Source organism: Schistocerca gregaria, chromosome X (assembly GCF_023897955.1).
Source record: "Schistocerca gregaria isolate iqSchGreg1 chromosome X, iqSchGreg1.2, whole genome shotgun sequence".
NCBI classification, from domain to species: Eukaryota; Metazoa; Arthropoda; class Insecta; order Orthoptera; family Acrididae; genus Schistocerca; species Schistocerca gregaria.
Window position 1 is genome coordinate 281890834 of NC_064931.1, and position 26008 is coordinate 281916841.

General features: G+C 42.6%; 1 protein-coding gene across 1 annotated transcript in view; it reads right to left on the reverse strand.

Moving 5' to 3' along the window:
* Positions 1 to 10959: 10959 nt before the first annotated feature.
* Positions 10960 to 26008, reverse strand: part of LOC126298031 (leucine-rich repeat neuronal protein 1-like) — a 274823-nt gene continuing 259774 nt past the window's right edge. The window contains exons 4-5 of the mRNA XM_049989352.1: positions 22130 to 22708; positions 10960 to 17364 (exon numbers count right to left, since the gene is read on the reverse strand). Of these exons, the coding sequence (XP_049845309.1) occupies positions 16987 to 17364; positions 22130 to 22708 (957 nt within the window). The 3' untranslated portion in view covers positions 10960 to 16986. The remainder of the gene's footprint in view (positions 17365 to 22129; positions 22709 to 26008) is intronic.

A 26008-nucleotide genomic window follows, 5' to 3' on the forward strand; every position in this document is an offset into this window, starting at 1 on the left:
ACGTTGTTTCGTCAGGATATTATCAGTTACATAGGTGGTAACTTTAATTGGCATTGTGAAGGTACAATTTTGATTGTGACGCTAACTGCAGACTTAGGCGTTGGTAGCGTAAGTGAACAAAGCTAATCTTAACTCACCTCCGCCCCCCCCCCCTCCTGCTGACTGTAAGTCGGCGGTGCTTGTTACGTAGTTGTGAACTTTCCCAGTGTTATATTAAATTATTTGAGCACCATTGTGGCAGTAGATTTTCTTACTGACTTGGAGAATATAATGCGACTCGTTGACAAACAGATCCAGAACTATCCTGGCATCTCATATCAATTTCCACGAGGCAGCAGCAGCGTTATTGTGCTATTGTATGGGAATCTCTATTTAGTTAGAAGAGTTTCCTGTTAATCAGGATTAGCGTCTGTTGTAGGGGATCCATGAATTATGCTGTGTAGTGAATGTAACTTTGCATCTTTCTTTGGGCTAATGTACATTAAGAAAATCGGAGGATGCTCAGCTTTAACAATGTAGTATGATTTCACGAGAGAAGCGTCTTCATTATTTGACGGTGTACCAAATTCTCCCGGACTTGTGTTACTACAAAGCTTAATTAGGTCTCATCTGTTGGAGCTCAGCGTAAGAACAGCTGCATAACAGGTACGGTCGCGTAAGGTTAACAGGTCAAGGGCGTGCAAATAGACTTAGAGTACAGAGAGAAAAGAAGCAGGTCTCTATTATCACTCCGTTATCACTCCTGTTATACCTTCACCTGCGGTTCCAGGCTGTTTGCTCTACCCTACGTTGCAGTAGTTCTTTTTTATTTTTGTACTTATTCATTCTTTACGTGTAAAGCGGTGTGCTAATTTCTCATGGCCAAATAATCTGTGATGTTTCTGAAGAGTGCAGATCGTATTCTGTACAGTAAGAATAATGCTAATAATTCAGTGCAGAGGGGAAAGAACAATACGAATTGGTGTATTGTGTCGCTGGCAAACAGTATTGAATACTACTGTGTAATCAGTGAATGTAATAAGTTCATAGAGAATTCTCCAAGAATTACTTTTAGATATGAGAAGGAACAGGAGGAGAGTTGCTCGTCAAGGAAAGGAAGAGTTGTAATAGTCAGTGTACTTTGGTGGGTGGTACGCGAGACCGCCTTTTAGTCATAAACTTGTCGACGGGGAATCCAGACGCAGCTTGTGGCAGACGCAGTGGCTGTGGCACTGGAAGTAATGACCTAGTAGATGTTGATTCGCAGACTGAAATAGAGGCAACTACTGATATGGACAGAACTAAGCGGGAACATAGTACACTACTAGACATTAAAATTGCTACACAACGAAGATGACGTGCTACAGCTGCGAAATTTAACCGACAGGAAGAAGATGCTGTGATATGCAAATGATTAGCTTTCTAGAGCAGTCACACAAGGATGGTGCCTGTGGCGACACCTACAACGTGCTGACGTGAGGAAAGTTTCCAACCGATATCTCATACACAAACAGTAGTTGACCGACGTTGCCTGGTGAAACGTTGTTGTAATGTCTCGTGTAAGGAGGAGAAATGCGTAGCATCACGTATCCGACTTTGATAAAGGTCAGATTGTAGCCTATCGCGATTGCGGTTTATCGTATCGCGACATTGCTGCTCGCGTTGGTCGAGATCCAATGACTGTTAGTGGGTTCAGGAGCGTAATGTGGAACGCCGTGCTGGATCCCAACGGCCTCGCATCACTAGCAGTATAGATGACAGGCATCTTGTCCACATGGCTGTAACGGATCGTGCAGCCACGTCTCGATCCCCGAGTCAACAGATGGTGACGTTTGCAAGACAACAACCATCTGCACGAACAGTTCGACGACGTTTGCAGCAGCATGGACTATCAGCTCGGAGACAATGGCTGCGGTTACCTTTGACGCTGCATCACAGACAGGAGCACCTGCGATAGCGTACTCAACGACGAACCTGGGTGCACGAATGGCAAAACGTCATTTTTTCGGATGAATCCAGGTTCTGTTTAGAGCATCATGATGGTCGCATCCGTGTTTGGTGACATCGCAGTGAACGCACATTAGAAGCGTGTATTCGTCATCGCCATACTGGCGTATCACCCGGCGTGATGGTATGGGGTGCCATTGGTTACACGTCTCGGTCACCTCTTGTTCGCCTTGAAGGCACTTCGAACAGTGGACTTTACATTTGAGATGTGTTACGACCCGTGGCTCTACCCTTCATTCTATCCCTGCGGAACCTTACATTTCAACAGGATTATGCACGACCGCATGTTGCAGGTCCTGTACGGGCGTTTCTGGATACAGAATATGTTCGACTGCTGCCCTGGCCAGCACATTCTTCAGATCTCTCACTAACTGAAAACGTCTGGTCAATGGTGGCCGAGCAACTGGCTCGTCACACTACGCCAGTCACTACTCTTGATGAACTGTGGTATCGTGTTGAATCTGCATGGGCAGCTGTACCTGTACACGCCATCCAAGCTCTGTTTGACTCAATGCCCAGGCGTATCAGGGCTGTTATTACGGCTAGAGGTGGTTGTTCTGGGTACTGATTTCTCAGGATCTATGCACCTAAATTGCGTGAAAATGTAATCACATGTCAGTTCTAGTATAATATATTTGTCCAATGAATACCCATTTATCATCTGCATTTCTTCTTGGTGTAGCAATTTTAATGGCCAGTAGTGTAGTACCAACGTCTTCAGCCTAGATATATACGTAAGTACAGTATGAAAACGAAATTGTTTCCTCGCAAACTTGTATCGTTAACTGCCAGAGTCTGACTACATGTTGGGACCCCAGACCTCCTTGTCTATGGCCAATCCTATGCGAAGAAATATCTTAGACCTTGTAGATACAAATACGCAGAACCCTATCGACAATGTAAGTATAGAAACGGGGATCAGCGATCGCGGTGTCATATTCCTCCGCTTATGTTTTCAGGAGCGTTTATATGCATATTTCTTCTCTCCGTGTAAACTGATGCACTAATTTTACGTAGTTAAATAGTCTTAAAGTTCCTGAGGAGAGCAGGTATTAGCCGTAACTCAAGAATAATACTAATTATCCAACGGAGAGGGGAAATAATGTTAGGACAATCACCTATTTTTACATATGACTAGAATTTCTTTGATTTTGTGAGAGGTATTTGGATAAGATTCTGCTGTTGCAGTCACTGAAGAATTTACTTATTTTCCTTTTCATTGATTCGTTTCATTTAACAGCTCCTGCGCTTTACTTTAAACTTAATACACAGCTTTCGGTGATGATTAATTTGATTTAAAGCCTCTTTATAGAGGTTGTGTATCATGGAGAATCCCTCCCACGAAGAACTGCTGTACTAGGTACCTAAGTGCTGTTTTCATGCTACGTCCACTATTCTTCAAAATATCCAAATTTCCTTTGAAGGCACCTGAATAAAAGTAAACATAGAACTGCAACTGCCTCATCTAAACTTTTGTAATTACGGTGATATTTTCTCACTTGCTAGAAACTAGATTAATGCAAATAAAAGTCTTCAGTAGTGCAAGTATCAGATGAACTCTTCTATCAACCATCGGAAACATGCGATAAAGCCTGACAAGTTACATTTACATTGTTCTCAACTGCAAGGAGAGGTTAATATGGACATCAGTGGAAGTGTGTTATACGGAGTAGTTTTGTTTCACTACTGGAGCTCGTGTTTACCGAATGTGTAACAAAATTTATTGGAATAATGTTAAGACTGTGAGTTACAAGATTTGTGTTGTTAGTAGTGTTTGTGTTATGACTTAGCATTAAGCACCGGTGCTGGTATGGAGACATAGAGCTGAAACAGAAGCATTGGTGCGTACTACAGTTGCAGTCAGAGAACATAGATCTGGACAAGATGAACAGGTTTTATTCATAAACCTGTTTTATTCAAACAATTACGATAGTGTTGCTGCTATTCACGGGTATCGACGCACTAAATGAATACGGAGATGTCTTCTTTCCGCAACGGGGTGGAATAACTTGATTAGGAAGTTCGAATTAACTAGTGGTTTGTGAATTGCTCCTGGGAGAGGCTAACGGTCAACTGCGCCACGAACTGTTAAAGAAGTTATTGTTGCGATGACTGAGAATGCTGGATGCAGTGTGTCGTCTTCAGACAATGTTCGGCATGTTTCATGAAAGCTGTTCGTTCGATAGTCCACCATTGTTTCAGGCAGCAGTAGAGCAATCTCCAGACTATCATGGATGCAGATTGTCGTCACATTGAGGAACCTTCGTAAACTGCAAAGTAATCATGGTGTACAAATGGCACACAAAGGTTACCTTGTCATGTGTAAACTGAAATGTGTTTCTTGGAATGATTTACTCGTCATTTCTCTTCTGCATGTCCGTCGAAATATTTCTACGAAGTTTCATTGTCCTACGATCACTTGTTTGTCATGGGAGCCCTCTCAAGTAGCGATTGTTTAATTGTAGCCACTGTGTAAATACGGCGATCTTCCAACTGAAGAGTGTGGTGATCGTTTTGTACTGATTTGGGTAGACCAATGGTGATTTTCACTGGAAAGAAAGATATTAGAGGCGCATGTCTTGTTGCAAGTAGGGGATTGCATCGTCCTAGATAATAATTCCAGCATTCATTCGCATTAAAGGAAATTTCCAAAGTTTTTGTTGAATATGGAGAAGAATAAACACCTGTTCCCTGACGTACATAAATATCAGGTATACTAATTACCCGTTCATTTTTTCCTGTACTGGAAAGATAGTACAGAACCTGCTGTCCTGTTGCTATGTCTTTCAGTAAACTAGAAAAGTTTCCTTGATGCTAATGGTGTCAAACCTCTTTCACCACTGTTCAGGATTGACGTATAGTGAAACTCAAGATGAATGAGGCTGTTTTCTAAGACTAAAGTAGCTCTGAACCGTAGTAGATAGTTGCTCATATTGTTTCTTTCAATCCGATTATATTTCTCGGACATAGAGACTAACTGCTTCCATGCCATCGTTTGGGTACGGTCGTGGATTTCACAAAGTGAACCACAACAAATATTAATTTGCAAGTCTGGTGTTGGATGTCATACTGAGAGAACTAGAACAATTTCAACAATGCTGTTTATGCGTGATGTTTCAGTAAACAAAGATCATCGCCATGTTTCACAGAATCTCCAAAACGCCGTTCCCGATCACTGAATATAGCTCCTTACTTTCTTACTGTCAGTTGGAACGTAATTGATCGAAAGAGACTGATAAGCCAAAAGTATGGCGTTTTGCTCTGCTTTATTAACACAATACAGCAGTGATTCTGCTTGTTAGGGATTTGAAAATTCTATATATATGCACAGATCATGTATTTTCCGTATGTACTGGGCTGATGGATTGTAGGTGCGCATATGGTACCCAATAGCGTGCCAGATGTGTTCCATTGGTTTCACATCAGTCGTGTTTGAGGGCCAAGATAGCAACAAGAGTCTACTATCACACTCCTCAAACCACCTGAAATACGATTCTGGCCATATGAAACGGACAGTTATCCTTCTGAAAGATGCCATTGTCGTATTTGAAAACATCAAATATGATGGGATCCAGTTGATCTGCAGTAATGTTCACTTAGTCCACATCTGTCATAGTGCCTTTAATTACTACTACAGGTCCCATGAAAGACCAGATGGAAGTCTCCCATAGAAAAGCACTGTTCCCAGCAGCCTGAAACCATGCAGTGACTTATGTATCAAGAAGGCGTTCTGCACGATGGTGGCGTATCTGGACACGACCATCTACCTGATGTGTCAAGACACCTGGTACATCTGACCATGTGACTTCATTTCCATTGATCCACTGTCCAGTCAAGACGATCCCATTGTGATCATACCGCTATAGACCGATATATATTGATCAGCCAAAACGTTATGGTCACCTACCTAATGGCTACTATGTCCAACTTTGGCACGGATAACAGCGGCGACACAACATGGGTTGGAAGTAATGGGGCCTAAGTAGGTCTCTGGAGGGAGGTGACACAATTCTGAAAACACAAATCACCTAATTCCCGTAAATTCAGGGTAGGGGAGGATAAGCTCTGGCACTACGTTCAATTTCATCCCAGAAGTGATCGATCGCGTTCAGATGCAGTGAGTTGGGTGGCCAGCACATCAACTAGAGCTTCCCACTGTGTCCCTCAGACCACACTCCTCGCCTTGCGACATGCCGCATTATGTTGTTCAAAATTGCCACTGGCGTTGGAAGACATGATCGTCATGAAGGGGTATATGTAGTCTGCAATAAGTGTACGATACCCTTTAGCCATCATAGTGCCTCGCACGAGGTCCACTGGAAGCAAGACTGCCTACGTGAATGTTCCCAAGAGCGTAATGGAGCTGTCGCCAGCTAGTCTCCGTCCCGCACTACATTTGTCAAAGAGCTGTTTCCCTGGAAAACGACAGATTCACACCCTCCCATCAATATGATGAAGAAGGCATCAGACGCTGCAACACTCTGCCACTGCGTCAACGTCCAGTACCGATGGTCACGTGCCCATTGCAGGCGTAGTTTCCGATATTGTGGTGTTAACATTGGCTCACGCATGGGTCGCCCTCTTCAGAGACTCGTCGTTAGGAATGTTCGGTGCTCTGCCCAACGTTAAAGTCTCATGTTATTTCTGTCACAGTGCCCCCCCCCCCCCCCCCCCCTGTCCTGTTCTACCAGTCTGACCAGTCTACGACGTCCGGCCACTATAATGAGATGGGCCACCCATCTCCTATAAACCGAAACTGAAGATAGGAAAAGTAAGTAGTAGGTGTGACGATATTTAACTGCAACATCATTTTCATAAAGTCTCATTAAATAAAAAATTATACTCCTTGAAATCATTTGAAACCATTATTACAGATCCGCTCTCCACGAAGCATGAAACATTTGCATTAGTGCGTGATTGTTAGGAAAATATTAACACACTCATAAACGAAATTTTGTAAAATTTAGTGACAGACCAGGGTCACATGTGAAGACAGACAAGCTTGGTGATAGTAAAGAAATGGTTCAAATGGCTCTGAGCACTATGGGACTCAACATCTGAGGTCATTAAACCCTCAGAACTTAGAACTACTTAAACCTAACTAACCTAACGACATCACACACATCAATTCCCGAGGCAGGATTCGAACCTGCGACCGTAGCAGTTGCGCGGTTCCGGACTAAAAAAAAATGACTCTGAGCACTAAGGGACTTAACAGCTACGGTCATCAGTCCCCTACAACTTAGAACTACTTAAACCTAACTAACCTAAGGACATCACACAACACCCAGCCATCACGAGGCAGAGAAAATCCCTGACCCCGCCGGGAATCGAACCCGGGAACCCGGGCGTGAGAAGCGAGAACGCTATCGCACGACCACGAGATGCGGGCGGTTACGGACTGAGCGCCTAGAACCGCTAGACCACCGCAGCGGGCGATAGTAAAGAAAACAGAAACATATTATCGGTGTATTTTTTCATAATTATTACCTATTCTTACATCAAATAAGAGAGAGATTTACGTGGGGACGATGATTTGGTTTTAAATTATCGAAGCCATGCCCGTGAAAGAAGACAGAAATGTAGGGTTTAAGAACTCATTGGCGATGAGGCCATTACAGCAGGGCCAAATGAGAAAAAAGACTGGCGAAGGATGGAGAAAACAAGGCCGTATCCTACTGACAGGTGCTATCTGAGCATGTGCCGGAAGTTATTTACGGATCCCATGATGAAGCTATATCTGAATGGCTAGTTGGGGATTTTGTCCTTGGTCGTCATAAATGCTAGTTCACAGTTTAACCACTGCACAACTTTTGTTTGTTGTTCTCAGTGAACCATGTTACTTCTTATTTTCAAGTTCGTGACACAAATACGTTTGCAGTATACACTGTCCGACAAAAAAAGTGAAGGGAGAAGAAAACGAAATGAAAGTTTACAAGTTCAGACGGTTTGTGATGTTAATGTAGATATTACAAAACCGTGTCAAATTTACAAAGAACTTGGCAGTATGGACACACTTATCACCCGTCGTTGCACCTCATCTGTCCCGGATGCATGTACTGCCTCGGTTGAAAATGGTATCATGAAGTCGATTTATCTTCTCCTGAGGCAAGCTGGCCCACAACTGTCGTAACTGGTCCTTGATATCCTGGGTATTGACACTTGGATGGAGTTAACGCCCGAGCTATTCCCACATATGTTCCATCCGCGAAAGATCTGGGGAACGTAGTGGCCACGAGTTTACCTCAGTACCACGCAGACAGTTCATGGAGAGACATGCCATTTGCGGACGAGCGTTTCCCTGCTGAAAATTGGCATTTGTCGCATGTGAGGTAACATAAGGACGCAAGATGTCTGTGTCATACTGTTGCGCCATCCCAGTTCCCTCAACCACAATCACAACCACTACCACTACCACTACCCGAAGTCATAACCGATCGATCCCCACACCATGATGCCGTGGCAGAATGGGATCTCTCCCCAGGTCGCCGCCAAAGTCACTCGGGGTAGTGGAAAACCGAGAATCATTGCTAAACGCACCGTTCTGAGCAGTCGGTGCTTCACAGTCACGGCATGACATCAGACGCAGCAATCTGTGTTGTCATGTTAACAGCAGCCTATGCACGGCATGATAATTCCATAGTTCTGTTGCTGTTATTGCCCGATCAGTGGTACATAGTGACACAGAATGTTGCGGGGAGCCGATTACTTGTTCCCTGATGACAAGCGCAGATGTGAAAGGGTTAGGATGTGCTTGGAGCACAATATGGTGATCCCCGCTACGTGGTGGCCAGATGGGGTAAACGGGAACCGTGATGATGAGTGTATCTGCTTTCATTTTCGCTTGGAGTCCAAAATTGGTTCAAATGGCTCTGAGTACTATGGGACTTAACATCTCAGGTCATCAGTCGGCGTGTACTAAGCACACAACTCTCCAAGCGGTTGTCACTGTCGTGACCTGGAGCAGCTACTTCTCGGTCAAGTAACTCCTAAGGTGACATCACGATTTCGAGTACACTCCGTTCCAGGCCTCCCCTGAAGGAAAAATCCGTGGTAGTACTGGGAATCGGAGCCAAGTTTACCGCAAGACAGTTACTTGCGCTAACCACTCAGGTATCGTGGCACACAGCTGTACTGTTGATTCTACTCGTAGGTTAACTATACTACTTTCTTTTAAATACAAATCCAGCTATCACAGCCCCCGCAGGCCACGCGCGGCTTTCACAAATTGCCTCCATTACTTTTTGTTTTATGCTCGGTTCCTGATGGTGTCTTCAGTACCCAGGGCTGCCATGTCATTGGCCAGGTCGTCCATCCAGAAGGAAACCTAGTAGACTTAAGCACAACGATGTACTACCTTCTACAAAAGGCAAATCTGCGATACACGAAACTGTGGTGGCTTTGACCCATTGACTGTCGTCAGTTTGTGTGTTACGTTAATGGAAGAGGTTTTGCATACGAAGCAGATACAACCGATAAAACGTGATCAATATAAGCCACATTGGTAAAATGTGTAAAAAATTTGAGCTAGCTTAATTGTTGCTAACACTAGTTGAACAGAACTATTAAGTGAGCTTGATATTTGCAAATGACAACATGGTCAATAGGAAATGCAGTCATCCCTGTAGTAGACCTTTTGCTTCAAATGGTTCAAATGGCTCTGAACATTATGGGACTTAACATCTCAGGTCATCAGTCCTCTAGACCTAGAGGTTTTTAAACCTTAGGACATCACACACAGCCATGACCGAGGCAGGATTCGAACCTGCGACCGTAGCAGTCGCGCGGCTCCGGACTGAAGCGCTTAGAACCGCTTGGCCACCGCGGCCGGCCCTTTCCTCCGTTTTGATCGCAGTTTACAGTTGTGTCAAATGACATATACGGCAAAGTTTTTACCTAGACGGAGCAATCGTGGCATAGTTATCACCTCTAAGAACGATAGTACATAACCGAAACTGGTAGCAGTATCTAAACAGTTTCTTGATCGAGCCGGGAAGGTAAGACGAACGTTGAACCTACATATTTGTCCATGACAAGATAAAGTAAATCGAACAGTCTATATTTGGACGCACTGAAACACTGATAGCACCACTTTGGTGTGAATATTTGCATTAAGCAACACGTAACGTAATTCATCGTGAAATTTTCTGTTGTATAAAAGTAACACTATGACCCAGTACGTGAAAATTCTCTTCTGTTCCGCTGCAAAGAAGTTTGTGCATTTAATGTTGTCCCAGAAGAAGGAGAGTACCGCAGTCACCTTGGTGTAGTGGTTATGATACTAGACTTTACCTGTAAAGTTTTAATTTCTATATTCGGTTCTAGTATATTCTAGAAGTATCCACACGTGTCAATAATCACTGTACTGGAATGTTCTGTAACTGTATATATACCGTACGTGTTCTGGCCGGAGGCAGTTCGCTCCGCGCTCTTGTATGTGCAAGTGCTGAAGGTTTACTTCGTTAAGTGAAGTTAGTGTTCGTCATTCATCTAATTACACCTTCTTCTATGTGACAATATGTGTGATATAGAAATTAATATCGTAGTAGATATCACCGCAAGATATCATGGAAACATTGAAACACAGTTCCAGGGTGAAAGCCGGGCTAAGGATGTTAGGTCAAGACTTCATCGTATGTGCAACTGTCCTGGCTTTCAATTTGTTTAGTTTTCAGTTAAACAAAATAAATGTTTGTGGTGTTCATACCACTAGAAACTCTTCTGCGTCCTGCTTTAAGGAGTGTGATCGATAAAGAAAAAAATATTTCCATATAGTGTGTTTCGTAAACCTGTATACTTCATTGTTACTAATTCTTTTTCTTATACGAAACTTCCTAAGCCAAGTATTTAGTGAATGGTATGTGATACGTAATTGTAAGCAGTTACCTGAATGCATGTATATCTTTGAGACTGTGTACTACATTCATGCAAAACTGTCATTTGAAGAATATATCTAGTTAAAAACACAGAATATAGTTGCCTGACATCTTTATTGATAGAATACATAGACATTTATACAATAATATGGAATACAGATGCAGCAATCTCAACTTTGTGTCTTTTAGCAGATCAGCAGCGAGCCAGTTATATGCCTTGACCGACACTTAACTATTTAGTCTTGCTGCAGAATGCTAAAAAGACCATATCAAAACCATCATATTAAAAAAAAACCAAGTCATATCACAATCAGCTGTTCAGCATCATTAGGAAAACTGTTAACATCCATTTTCTTGAAACATGTTAGAAGTTTACGTCGAAATACATACACAAATATAATATTCAGGATATCATTTATATACTTCATGTTGATTGTAATATTTATATGCATATCTTCAGTGCATCTTGAGTATTGGACCCTACCTTTGAGACATAGAAGGGAAGTGTGTGAGAAACTCTTTATTAATACTTCTTTGTAAGTACAGAGTCTCTCAAAGCATATTGGCCTTTAAATAAGTTTGTTAAATACTCATACATGAATATATATATTTAAAGAGAAATAGAAACACCTTGTGCTATGGAATACTGAACAAACATCAAATTATCTATATCTCCACAAGAGCATAAAATTGTGTCGCTTCTTTAGGTTAAAAACGTGAGACATTTAAGGAGTTTTAATGTCGACTGAACCAGCTCACTTTACATCTGTCAAGTACATCGGACATAGTTATTTTCATCCACTAAAAGCTCTACGATATTGCGTATTTCCGAATTGTGCTCTCTCTAAAGGTAATTTATTTAAATAATCGGGAGAAATAAAACTAAAGGAAAACAGGTGAAGAACATGAAGAAATTGGAAGACGGAGATGAGGAGGTGGACAAGAAGAAGCATTAGCTAAACAAAACGTAGAAGGAGAAAGAACTATCATTTTTTCACACTGGATCAAGCATAAATAATTTGGTCCTGACCTATGATAAATAATTTGCTAATATACTTGAGTTTCAGTGATCACGTATTTACTACTAAGAATGATTTTCAGGAATATTCCTCTCGGTTACTGGGTGAATACTGTGAAGATAAACAGGACACTATTGCGAATAGACATTCATGTGCTTCAAGCTCTAGTACAATGATGCTAACAATAGGTAAAACTACATTATAGACTGAAAGTGAATATATTGCTGGTGCAGACGAGATGGGTACTCAAATTCAATACAGCATTTCTATGTTCAAGTGCCTCAATGGCTGAAGACGGTGATTCACATACAATTTCTTGTTTACTGTCTGTGGTTGCAAGCAGAATTTGTTCGGGATGATTTTTGTAACCAATGTAAGCCAGCCAGTCATATACACCCATCGCAAACATGAAGAACGATAACCTAACAGTAGTGTAACTGGGACGACGAACATAGAAGTGAGTGACAGGACAGACGTAATACCGAGGTTGAAAATAACTGAAAGCTTGCACTCAAAAGGAAATAGAACACTAGGATTCAAAAAATCGATGAATTGTCAGATAGAAACATGCCATTTCATAGGCGATATAATACTTCTAGATTTTGTATATCTGACAATGTTGATAATTAGAACGATATCAGCAGCTGACATATTTATATTTACTTCCAGAACCATATTTTGACTCTCTCTATGCTTCATTACCTACGCTTCCTTAAATCGCAAGAAAATAATAAATGTGTCAGAGGACAGTCTCATTTATTTTGCTAGGAAAATTTCCTCTTTGAAGGTTTCATCTGCTATTATCAGTTGCTATTAAACACAACGTTTCTGTGTAGACAGGAATCATTAAACTAATTCAGTGTTTTGAACTCCTAATCATTAGTAACTGTTTCAGGCTGCAAATTGAGTTAGAACCATTCACAAAAAAGTTCATAAATGCTGGTAAACTGAGGTCTGCCGGTGCTTCCAGTACACAGGACCAGCGGGATCTCTCTCAAAATATATTAAGATAAATTCAGGCGTCGTGACCACTAGACAGTAAACACACATCTCTAAATTGCACTCATTTTAATTGACTATGTTTATTTCTATAATTTTAATTATTTTGTTTCTTCGTAGAGAATAGAATCCTTCCTACTCGAATGGCGCGTGAACTCCTGTACTTAGTTGACAACACATACTGAAAATTACGACAGTTCGCTGTCAGTCGCATTTGGTTATGGGACGAAGGGCCCAGAAAAGTACGTAAGGTACTTCGTTTCTTCACGTGCTAGAGGAAACTAGTAATCATTTCAAAACCTAGTTTACTTACGATTTCGCAAAGACATTTTCAGATCCAGAACAGATTCCTAACTAAAAAGTTGGCCTAACTTTTCGCCTATTAGTGTAGCTCTGTTTTCCTCTTTCTTCAGGTTTTTCAGTATGCAGGTGCATTGCGTCACCACTAAAATGTTTGAGCGATGGAGTTAAAACTTGTAAGTCGTTTGAATCATATCGCACACATCTCGTGACAAAAGAATGTCAAGATTTATTTAAAAATTTGCTCGTGTTATAACTATGCCACGGAATGACTTAACGGAAGAGGACTTCCTTAGAGTACGTAGTGAGAAAAAATTCCCTTCGTTTATTAGTGTAAATAAATATCATTTAGTATAGGAATGTATTAATTTAAAACTCCGGGAATTGATGATATGTTTGAGTGGAACCCACTGGGGAATACGAGGGTTGTCCAGAAAGTAAGTTCCGAACGGTCGCTAAATGGAAACCACAGTGAAAATCAGAAACATTTCATTTGCAACAGTTAGCTACACTTTCCAGATACTTCTCTACATCTTCGCCGCTCAAAGCTTCATCGGGTTTTCACTGTGGTGTCCGCTTCGCAACCGATCGGAACTTACTTCTGGACAACCCTCGTATATTTTCGGAGATGTACAGCAGACTGTATGAAGTTGTCCATTCAGCAGTTTCGTGTTACATTAATTCAGATTATGAGTAATTACATTTGCACGTTAAATATACGATGCAATAAAATGATCTCAAACAGTAGTAGTTCAAAAATACTGTTAAAAATTAAAATTTCTTTGATGTTCGTGTAGACAAGTTTTAGTGATCTGTGGTTTCTGACTAAAATGGAACGTGCACCAAAAAAACGCGTAAATTATTTGTTCTTAGATGAATCGTCAAGAGACCATTTAATTAATTTTTAACAGTACTCTGTTGTTCTCGCCATGTAGTAGATAAAAAGGCAGGCAGTACCTTGCTCGACTATTTGGGTGGAGAAGAAAGTGAGTGCTGTGGGAATAGTGTGTGATGCGTGAAAGGAGGTGGGGATGGTGCTGTGTAGTTACATCTATTCCACTTTTTTTTATACGTAAGGAAAATAGAAAAAACGCTCTCGTTATTGATATCGTAGTGAGGAATTTTAGGGTCTTCCGAAATATAAAGAGTTTTATTTTGATAGGAATACATTAGGATAATTATCTCAATATAAATGCAGTTATTAGTCTGAAAGTTAAATTTCCCAGTAGATATGGCTTGTGCCAATAACATGAGTTTATAAATACAGTAGAGAACATGTTTGACATGCTATGCGACATTACAAAAGGAAGCTACTGCGGAAAATAGTTTATTTTCTCTTAAAAATTATTTTATTCGTTAAAGTCTACAAATCCTTAATCTGGAGACTATTGCCCGAAGTCTTCCAGGAAACGTACTAGTTACTTCTTAATAACAATTTTATGGAAGAAGCCTTTTCGTAAATGCCAGATAAAGTACTCCGAATTCTTGACGTTTCTGAATTTTAGGCCGGAGGGACGGTTATGTGAGTACATAAAATGCCTGATGTAATTTATTGTACTTTCTAAGTAGTTGCATCGAAAAATAGTCTTACGCTGCACAATTATTATCAACTTTCAGTCGACGGTCGTTCAAATATCGTTTTAGGAGCGGGGGAATACTTCAGTATAAGGTTCACCGTTTTCAAAGAGGTCGCTCATAGGCATGACGAATTTCGATAGCGTCACCATTGTCTACAGCAATACTCCTGCGTCGGTTCTTTAGAATCATATGCAAATTTTTTAATGTCAGCTATTGCGAAATATAAGTACCTAATGCATGTAATTCATTACAATGCATAGTCTCGGTTAGTCAGGAAGAATGAAAGTTATTTCCAAGGGATTGGTAGTGCAGCGTGTCCACCTGGTAGTGTATGCGTTCGGGAATTCTGCATTTATAACGAAATCAAGAATTATAATCGAAATGTTGAGACCATTATAAAAATTAGATGTGAATGTTTCATGTTAATTTCTTTATAGCGAGTTAGGGAGCACGTTTTCTTCTCATAGAAAACTAACTTAACGAAAGCTAGTAGTAAAATTAATGACCCTTTTTCTACTCCAGCGAAGTATAGTAGGAACTGCTAACGGAGAAGTAGAAAAGCGTTCTTCGAAGATTGATATTCCATAGCGACAAGACAATTAAAAGTAATTTATTTGCTTCATAGCTAGATGTTGCTTTCTATAAGGAAAATTCTGAACCGCGAGAAATAATGTTCTTGCACTGAACGTGACCAAAATCAACAACCTGTCCAGTAAATCAGAAGAGAAAACCTGTATACAATCGCCAACAGAAGTAGCACGGTATAATTTTCCATCTTTTAATTTTGGTGTACGAATAAAGAATAATGAAAATTATATCTTGAATTTCTTCGAAGATGTACGCTTACGTTTTAAGGGTATGTTGATATTTTTCACAAAGGCGACGTGTTCGGTCATCTAGACGCTAGTGTGTACAGCTTATGCATTACTTCGGTTTACCAGCGGCTTCTGGAACAGATATTAAGCAGAGTGACGGTGGAATATTTGCAGTAAAGGTAAGTATCAGAATACGGAATACGTATTTTTAAGTACTATCACTTAAAAGTTCTGGTTAACATAGACATACGATTAAGTTTGAGATCTAAATATCAGGGACTGGTCAGAGAATTGGGCAATTTTTCTTCTCCATTTCTTAACTGTGTCTATAATAGTTAAAATTCCTTTAATTCCGAGAACTATGAAGAAGACATACGTACAACCGTGCAAATTGCACACATCTATACTGCCCTGAAATAAAGCAACAATTCAAGTTCATTGGCTGTTACACTTCCCGGGAAGGGATACTTTTCGAATGTGTTCTAGACAAAAATATAGTTTATATTTATATAAATATATATACAGAGATAGATCTGCAAAATATAAGTATATAACGCAGCCTCTTACACACAAGAGTTTATTATTTGGTCGGTTTAGCTTAAAGCAGAGAGAAAACAATTTTTAAAAGGTTGTAACATTCATGGACAACGCTACGGCAGTCGCATATTGACGATAAACAACAAATTTTCTACCGAAAATAGGGAACATTTTTCGACATAGAAACTCAGATACACTACATTCTCAAAATGACTGGCTAAACTTTTATTTATTTAGGACTAGGTAGATCGTGTTGTTACACAAAACCCTCGGCTCTTATAGCGCCTATATCTCTGTTTCTTTGGCTCGTTGATTAATCCTGGTTTTAAGCACTCATTCCGCCATATGTTAGCGACGAAAATGTCACAAGTAAGTGATATACAGGGAAAACGTTCTGTGCGTAAAAATGTTACTTTGTCGCGGTTGGAACTGAATATTTTTGTGCTATAGGAAATAAATCCCCACGTTCATGTATTTTTTAGTTTCCTGTTTCATTTCCTACACTCGGTAGATAGTGTAAACGCCAATAATGAGTCGTGGTTCGGTCAAGGAAAAGACCCCCTAAAAGATAATTAAAGGTTTTCTGTGGACTTGAAGTGAGTGAGAAATTGACATTTTCCATTTTTTTCCGTTACCTGTAAATCTCGAAGTAAAGTCTCAGTACTGTGGCCCACGGCTATGTGGATAACATTTGTTAATTGTCATAGTAAGTTTGAAAAATATCTTTCTATTTGTAAGTGAATTTCGTAGTCTGTTTAGGTGTTGCTTTGTGGAGACATTCTGTCGACACTTAGGGAAGAGGGAAAAGACACATAGGAATACATTAATTCATATGCTGTGTAGGGGTAAACACATAAAGCGAGGGAGAGCGATGTGTTACGGGTAGTTGGTTATGAAGGAGCTTTCGGTGCTGGGGGGTGAAGCCATGGAGCACTCGACCGGCATGTCGATGAAGGAGACACTGGCAAGGTTGGTGGGTGGCGGGCAACGCAGCTGTGAGCGCTGGCGGTAGATGCGTAGCAGGCAGGCGCTGGCGCAAGTCGCAGCCAAGGCGCCGGCCATCACGCTCAGGGAGATGGCCGTTGAGTAGTTGCGATTGATGCCCAGCGTGCGCATGAAGCCGTCCTCGCGAGTCGTCAGCTCTGTGCTGCCAATCTCGAACACGTAGCCGTCGCGCTCGATGCACAACGAGAAGTGGTAGTGAGTGCCCGGCTTCAACCCGTGCACTGTGTAGGAGTGGATGCGCACGCCCACCTGTCGACAACACACATTGTCAATCATCAGAATTTTTTACACGCGCTTATTCATTTTCTACCGGACAGCCTAGGTTCTCATATCGAACTCAGTGATGTGTTGGACATTTGGACTGCACTCGGGCTACTAGCGACCCAACAGCTACAATCCCATCATTCAGAAAACTCCTAATAGCATCCTGACAACTGCTCGTCATCTAGAACTGACGTTATGAGGGCAAGAGGAATGGGGAGAATTAACAGGTTTTAAGGTCTTGCACGAAAAAATCTGTGTGGGAAAATTATGACCGTGGCTGTCACATTTCCAATCCACCATATTTGTGACTAAGGAAAGGTCTTCTCATTTTTAGACTCAATAAAATCCCAAGATGACGTATTTGATAATGTGTTACGTTGGTGCATAAGCTTGTAGCGTTTTTGTTTTACATGTTGATATTCCGGTTGCTATGGGTTCATTCATCGATTTTCATTTTTTATTTGTAATTCACTCTTGCTATTTATGTTTACATATTGTCATTACGTCGTTTAAAGATAGTGTGTGGATCTGTGGATGCTAGAAAATGGAGTGCCAAGTGGAGAACTCAGAACATTGTCGACGTATTCTTCTCTTTGAGCTCAATAGTGGGGTGACAGCACCGTAGGCAGCCAGAAACATTTGCTTCGCGTATGGGTACAATGCCATTGGACAAAACACGATAAGTAAATGATTTTTTCGCTTTAAGGAGGATTGTTTTACAGTAATGACTCTCCACGTTCAGGAAGACCTTCAGTGCTTGATGAAAATCGTGCTCATATAGCCATCTCAACAGTAGAATGTCAGTGATGACGATTGAAACGTGGGGACAACACCACACCCACTCCCCGAGCGAAGAAAATCTCCGACCCTACCGGGAATCGAACCCGGGCCATTTCAGATAGCAATCCGCCGCACTGACCTAGGCAAACGTTTGCAATACACTGGGTGCATATAAGATTATGTTCATATCCGTGAACAGGTTCATACCGTATTGCGTCTTAATGGGACGGAAGCAGGAGATTGGAACTGAAAAACGTGCAGTAATTATAGTTTTGCATCGGGAAGGCTATTCGAGTAGGGAAATAGCAACAAGAGTTGGCTTAGCCCCATCTTCAGTGTTGTGTTCAAGCAAACTGGCGCTTATGCAAGTGTTTCGCGATTTGGAAAAACCCCAGTCACATCATAAAGCTAAGATCAGTTCATATGCGTACAAAGCAACCGTCAGAGGACTCTTACCAAAAATCCCCAGGAAGTAAATAAGTAAATAGCGTATGAGCAACTCCAGAATCTGTCTTAATTGTGCGACGCCGTCTTCGAGAACAAGGTTTAATGGGCTGTATATAGACCAAAAACATTTATTACGAAAACAAAATAAGGTGTACTTATTGCAATGGGTGCAGTAACGTAAAAACTGCAGCGAGAAGCAGTGATCCAAGGTGTTGTTCACGAAGCAGAAGAAACGCGAATATTTTCCTGTTTAATTAAAGGACGCTGGCTGAAAAGTGAGGTAACAACTGCCTCAGGCTCCCTTCCTCAGAACTTTTAAAAATTTCCCCAAAATATTGGCAGGCGAGCATATTCGCGCTTTTTTATGCTGGGAGAGAAGACAGTGACAGTGGCAAAGAGACGCTAAAGTAATAAATACTGTAAGACTGTAGACAGTTGTTGTCTTATAGAAACAGTGAAAGAGACAATGGCAGTGTGAGTGAAAGAGAGGGATGCAGCGGCAGTGGAACCTAGTTGACAGTGACAGAACAGTGCAACGAAAATAGTGAAGAAGACAGTGCTGGGGGGAGGGGAGAGGAGGAATAAAGAGGAAGAGAAAGGGGAAGTGGGTAAGAGCCAGTTAGAATAAGAGACATAATCTATGACGATGTCAACGAGGAAGAGAAAGAACTTGATAATGACAAGAGACAACAGCAGTGGGAAGGAAGGAATGAGATAGTAGCAGTAAGAGAGAGCGAGAGGGAGACAGTAGTAGTAGGACAGATCGAAGGAGACTGTGGCTGTGACACGGTACACAATGACAGGGAGAGACACAAAGAGATAGTGACAGTAAGTGGGGCTGGGTGAGGGAGTGAGAAAGGGCAACTAGGCTTCGTTCAAATGGCTCTGAGCACTATGGGACTTTAACATCTATGGTCATCAGACCCCTAGAACTTAGAACTACTTAGACCTAACTAACCAAAGGACATCACACAGCACCCAGTCATCACGATACAGAGAAAATCCCTGACCCCGCCGGGAATCGAACCCGGGAAGGGCAACTAGGACTGGGTGGGTATGAGCGCCGCGCAGCAGTGAACTAGGGGGTGTGAGTGAGTTACAGTCAATGAGGCTTGTGGGTGTTTCAGGTGAGTTGCATATTATAAACTGCGCGGATATGTTCGCATGCCAAACTCTTCGGGAAAATTTTTAAAGGCGCCGAGGAAGGTAGAATGAGACAGCTGGTAACCCACTTTCTAGTCAGAATCTTTTAAATAAACAGGAACATATTCTCATTTCTTGTGCTCCGATAGGAGCAGTCTTCCGCTGGTATGAAATTTATAGGGACTAATTCTTGTATATGACTATCATTCAGTAAAACTCGAAGATTGATCGGGTACACAGAGCGTTATAGCTACAACATTTTACTCTTAACCTGGAGGACTATGATTCAAAGCCCTCCGACTTCCACTTTCAGGTAGCAAGATTAATTCGGCAAATGAATTCTATTTCTGGCTTTGTATATCACACCACAAACTTTCAGACAACGGTCAGACTCGTTCCATACATTTGCGAGAATGTGTGGAGTTACTCTATTGATTGCTGTTGCTATGCTGCTTCATAGCTGACCCTAATAGTTGGAAGGATGAGGCACACAGATAGTATTCCATAAATTCCCACAAAAAGAAAACTGCATACTGTGAGATTAAGCGACTTCTGAGGCCAGTGATCCACATACGCCCCTTACGCTGTAGGAGAAACATAGCTGTACTCTCAAAGTGACAATTTTAATTGCATAGGATGTGTCGAAAAGGAGCACGCAAAACACTCTTTTGCTACTGTGTTAACACCATCTTCACAGCACAGTGCATTATGAACGAGTGAGCGAGCCATCTATACCAGGGAGACCACTACCGATAACCACGTGATATGGCAGGTGGTGCTAAGGTAAAAGTTTAGTGTACATGCGTAAGTATAAATTTACCCCAAATTTTTATCTTCATTCATGCAGTAGATACTTAAACGAGCCAGAACACAGCAACCACAACCCACCACGAAAGAGAATCCCTTCTGAGGCGATTATGGGCACGTGACGTGATAAGGGAAGTTTATAAGCAGAGCAGAGACGAAACGACGATACGGGACGAAAATGTGGGAAACTACTGACAGTAGTGACTTCGACAGTGTGCTGGTTCTTATAGGTCAACGTCTGGAAACGAGCATCTCAGAAACGGCGAAGCTGGTAGGCTCAGCTGTTCACGTGCTACGGTGGTGAGCATCTATGGGAAGTGCTTGAAGTATGGCGAAACCACGAGTAGGCTACAAGGTGTTGAACGTCTCACCACAGAACGTGGAGAATGTGGGTTTGTCTGCTCTGTAAAGTAGGATAGGCGGTGGCCATCTGTGGCAGATCTGAGGACAGAGTGCACGCACAAATTCTTTGGAGTACAACGTACAGTGCACATTGTTGTACGTGAGGCTCTGCAGCAGTTCACCCTACAACGGGCAGGTGGTAATGGAAACGGGACTGTGGATCAGTGTAAATGAGACACCTGGTCGAATGAATCACACCAATGGGGGAAATTATGCTATAGCGGACTATCATCTTCGCTTCCGTGGGACCCGTGCGTGTTATCGTAGGCACCATGACAGCGGTGGACTATGTGAACGTTATTGCGAACCACCAGCATCCCTTCAAGCTTGATTTCTCACCCTGCCGAAGTGGCCGAGCGGTTCTAGGCGCTACAATCTGGAACCGCGCGACCGCTACGGTCGTAGGTTCGAATCCTGTCTTGGGCATGGATGTGTATGGTGTCCTTAGGTTAGTTAGGTTTAAGTAGTTCTAAGTTCTAGGGGACTGATGACCTCAGAAGTTAAGTCCCATAGTCCTCAGAGCCATTTGAACCATTTGATTTCTCATCCGATGGCGATGGCATCTTCCAGCAGTATAACTATCTTTGTCACAAAAAATGGTTCGAATGGCTCTGAGCACTATGGGACTTAACTTCTGAAGTCATCAGTGCCCTAGAACTTAGAACTACTTAAATCTAACTAACCTAAGGACATCACACACATCCATGCCCGAGGCAGGATTCGAACCTGCGACCGTAGCGGTCGCGCGGTTCCAGATTGTAGCGCCTAGAACCGCTCGGCCACTACAGCTGGCATCTTTACCACAAGTTCATAATGGTGCTACAGTTGTTATAAGAGTGTGATAGTATCTTGGTCACTAAGTTCGCCTGATCTGAACCCGAAGGACATCTCGGACGCATCTGGTGCCAGCTCCGCGTACACAAACCACTGGACCTTAATGCACATGAGCTGTGCGAATGCATCATATAGAAACATACCGAGGTCTTATCGAACCCACCCCACACAAAAGCGCTGCTGCCTTGCATTTAAAAGGTGGACCAAAACTCTGCTAAAGATGTAAACACAATGTTTTCGCTCATCTTTGCATCGTCTTCTGAAATTCGATGAAACTTTTTGAAATAGTTTTTATTTACTAAAATGGATGACTGGGTTAAAAACTGTGTGTGTGTACCTGGAATCGGATAACTTGGTTGTTGTAGCGCAAAAGGTAATGTCCTGTGCCGCCGCCAGTCATGTTCCAGGAGAGCGTGACGAAGTTGGAGGTGACGGCGATCGGGTAGAGGCGTACCAGGACATCACTGACGGCGAGGTGCATTGGTCGGCGTGTGGAGCCAGCCGCGTTCTCTGCGATGCAGTAGTAGGTGCCGGAGTCGTCAATGTGCAGGTAGCGCATGTTGAGCGTGGAGTCCTCGTCGACACAGGCGCGGCCGCCGCGCACGCACTCGCGCACGCGCAGCAGCGGCCGGCCCACGGGCAGCTTGGAGCCGAGGCGCCACGAAATCTTGGCGGGCGGCGACGCCACGGCGCGGCAGCGCAGCGTCAGGTTGTGCGACAGCTGTTTCAGTATTGTAGGCGGGAACGTAGGCATTATGACTGGCGGGCACTCCTCGGCCGCCTCCGGCATCGCCTGCTCCGTGCCGTTCTCCTCGCGACACAGCACCGGCTCCGGGCTCACCGTGTGCAGCCATGCCATGCCGCAGTGGCACACTAGGTTGTTGCCCGCCACGTGGATCTCGGTCAGGTTCGGCAGCTGAAACACAGTACACCAAGGTGAAGATTCCATCGTTCAGTCTGGAAACTATTTCACAGTTCTAAACACTGGACTGTGAGCTACTATAGAGGTCTTAATTCAGGGCCGGCCAGAAATTTTGCACGCGTGCGGTGCTCTTGCACATGTGCAACTTCCGGGTCACAGCGTGCATGCCGCAGCCGTCAGCGTTCATGTAGTGCATGTTTCTACGCGCAGATGTCGCTCCTCTGTTACACAAAGTGCGTCATCTACACCTCGTATGTATATTACAACCTGGGCTGTATCTGTAAGATCTGTTGCTTCATCGAGCGTAACAGAGAAAGCAACAAAGTATTTAGCCTCATTTATTAGCTGCCTGTGCAGATCGCCGGCCATAGCAGTGATACGTCTTGTCACTGTTTGTTTGGATAGACTGATTTCTTGAAACCTGCTAACGTTCGTGGGACACACAAGTTCTGCAGCATCAGTCAGACACCCTTTCACAAACTCCCCTTCGGAAAAGGGTTTCCCAGATTGTGGAATTCTTAATGCGATTTTAAAACTTACTCGCAGTGAAGATTTAGTGTGGTTGTCATTCTGGAAAACTGAAAACAGTACATTGTACAGAGTACAGTGAAACAGACATAAATGTAACACAAGAAACTAAGAGTTCAAGAAGTATCAGTTACTTTGACGTACAGTAAAATCGAGTTGACGTATCTCATCCAGTTTCCTAAAGACATTTAATTTTGCTTGCCGTTCTGCACTGTTGAGTACACTACACTCGTCTTTGTGATATGTATTGTAGTGTCTTTCAATTGAAAACTTACGCTGGTCGCCTATTATTCAGCCGCACAGCTAACACTGTCAGTTTCCACCAACGGCTACAAAAAAGAAATGCAGTTCCCAGTCATCTTTAAACGACTGAGAACGTAGATCTCCCGTCCTTTGCTTTTTCATAGTACTTGCATTTCTGAGTACTTCTCTGTTAAGATTACGGTCACCAGGGGTAAATGAGACTGAATATGTTGCGCTCTTGCTTGTACCACAGAGAAGTGGAGCCGCCGCCGTTCATTTAGGACACATGTCTAATAACAGATGTCGCTGTCGCTCGCTGTCGTACACGTGCGCACATGTGCAGCACATTCGCAGGTCTGTACACTGTGCAGTGTTTGGGCGGCCCTGTCTTAATTGTTGAAAAGCGAGTAGACAGATGGAAATGGAAAATGTTACTGCCCGAACACCTTGATCCAATTTTGGTTAAAAACAACAGTCGAGATCGCAATAACATTTGTTTATTTATGACCGGTTTCGGTTTATGTTAAAACCAGCCTGAGATTTTTTTTAGCCCTTATGGCTGGTGCTGGCGGCTCCTCGATTTTTCACGTGATATCACGATCGTACACTGTGCAGTCTACAATGTACGGCCGTGGTATGACGAGAAAAACACAGGAGGTGCAGACACCGCCATAGGCCCCCCAGCCCCTCCCCCCCCCCCCCCCCCCCAAAAAAAAAAAAAAAAATCTGAGGCTGGCTTTAACATAAGCCGAACCGGCCATAAACAAACAAAAGTTATTGCGATCTCGACTGTTGTTTTTAAGCAAAGTATAGCACCAGATCATTCTGCTCCACAGACAATGTTCTCTAAATTTATGAACTCTATCGAGTAATGCCAAACTGATACTGATTTGCGTTACTGTGGGGTAAAAGCACTCCTTCAGCTGAAGAATTGTGTGAGTACGTGATAGCTGTTGGGTGTGTCTAATATAACTGTAACCTTTGAGGTGGGGATCACAAACAGTATGCGGAGAGGACGTTTTATCGTCATCTTTAGGACGTCGAGAAAGGTCGAATTGCTGTTGTGAGGGATATGGGGCATGAGAGTATCATAGCGGCCGATCATAGAGTCAGTTTTGTGTCGTGCACTGACGGCAGGGTGAGTGGTGGCGGACTCATAACAACAGTGGGGAGCGAAAAAATATCACCGGTGCTTCTAGAACGACTACGCCACAAGGAGATCATGGGATGTTTAGACTGGCTCTGAACAACAGAAGAATGACAACAGCTGAAAGCCGGGCAGTGGTTACAGTCAGGCACCACGTGTTGACGGATCAGATTACTCGAAGCTAGGTTGAGATTTCGAGCTATCATGTGCCGTTTACCACTAACACCATACCACAGAGAGTAGAGACTTCGATGTTGCAGAACCAGAATTAGGATATTCAGTGACACTCTGTGGTTCTCAGTGATGAGTATCGCTTCTGTTTGTCATAGTCGGATTGAGACCAACGTCCTCTCGGATGATCTGGTGAATGATTGCAGGGAGCAAAGATCCTCTAGACCCATATATCTCATGATGTGACGAGCTATTGGATGTGATAGTAGGACTGATTTTCTAATGGTTGGTTGGAGTCTGCATGCTTTTCATTATGTCGTACGAATGGAGAACCCTGTTTTCGTACCTTTCATGACTTGGGTGCGACGTATTAGAACTTAATGTAGCGAGACTCCACACTACAGTTCACACTAAAAACGCCTTGAGCCATAAATATGTCCTTGAGTGGCCTGCCTAGTTCCCTGACATGTCATCCATAGAACATTTCTGGGATGCAATGGACATTGTATAGCTTCCTTGCCATCCCCTTAAGTGGCGCAGCATGTGTTTCGGGCAAAACAAAAATTTCCTCAAGATGACATTCGAAGGCTGTTCGATTCCATGCCACAGTGGACGCCAAAGGCTATTCGTGAACGTGGCTTCGCAGTTCGCGCTGATGTTGATAATGGACAGTAGTTCCGAATCAAATGAAAGTTTTATAATTTAATACATGTTGTATGAAGCAGATGTTCACCAAGTTTGATAAACATCGGATTAATTTTTCGCTGTGTAACACTGTCCATTTCCACCATTGTAATGTGCGGACCGGAAAGTTTGTTTGGAGACACAGGCTTTACATTGTATCAGATAACACAGAAGCATTAACTTATGGTTTTTCTAGTCTATCAAAAACTGGTAAACTCTAGAGTCTAGACATTAATAGATAAGAGAAGATATACAGATGCCTAACAGCATTACTTCAACTCCTGTGTCATAGTGCATTTGTATTTTTACATTTGGATCGTCGCCAATCGAAAGAACAGACAATAGTGAGACTAGGTTTCTAACTATCCCCCACACTTTTCACTATTTTCAGGGAGTGGACGGAATATATAACGAGCAGATTTTATTTCGTCTCTGGCACTTCGAAAATAGTATTTTATATCTCAGAGACACGGTTATTGACAGCTAACTGAAATGCAATTACAAAATGACATCTGATCTGA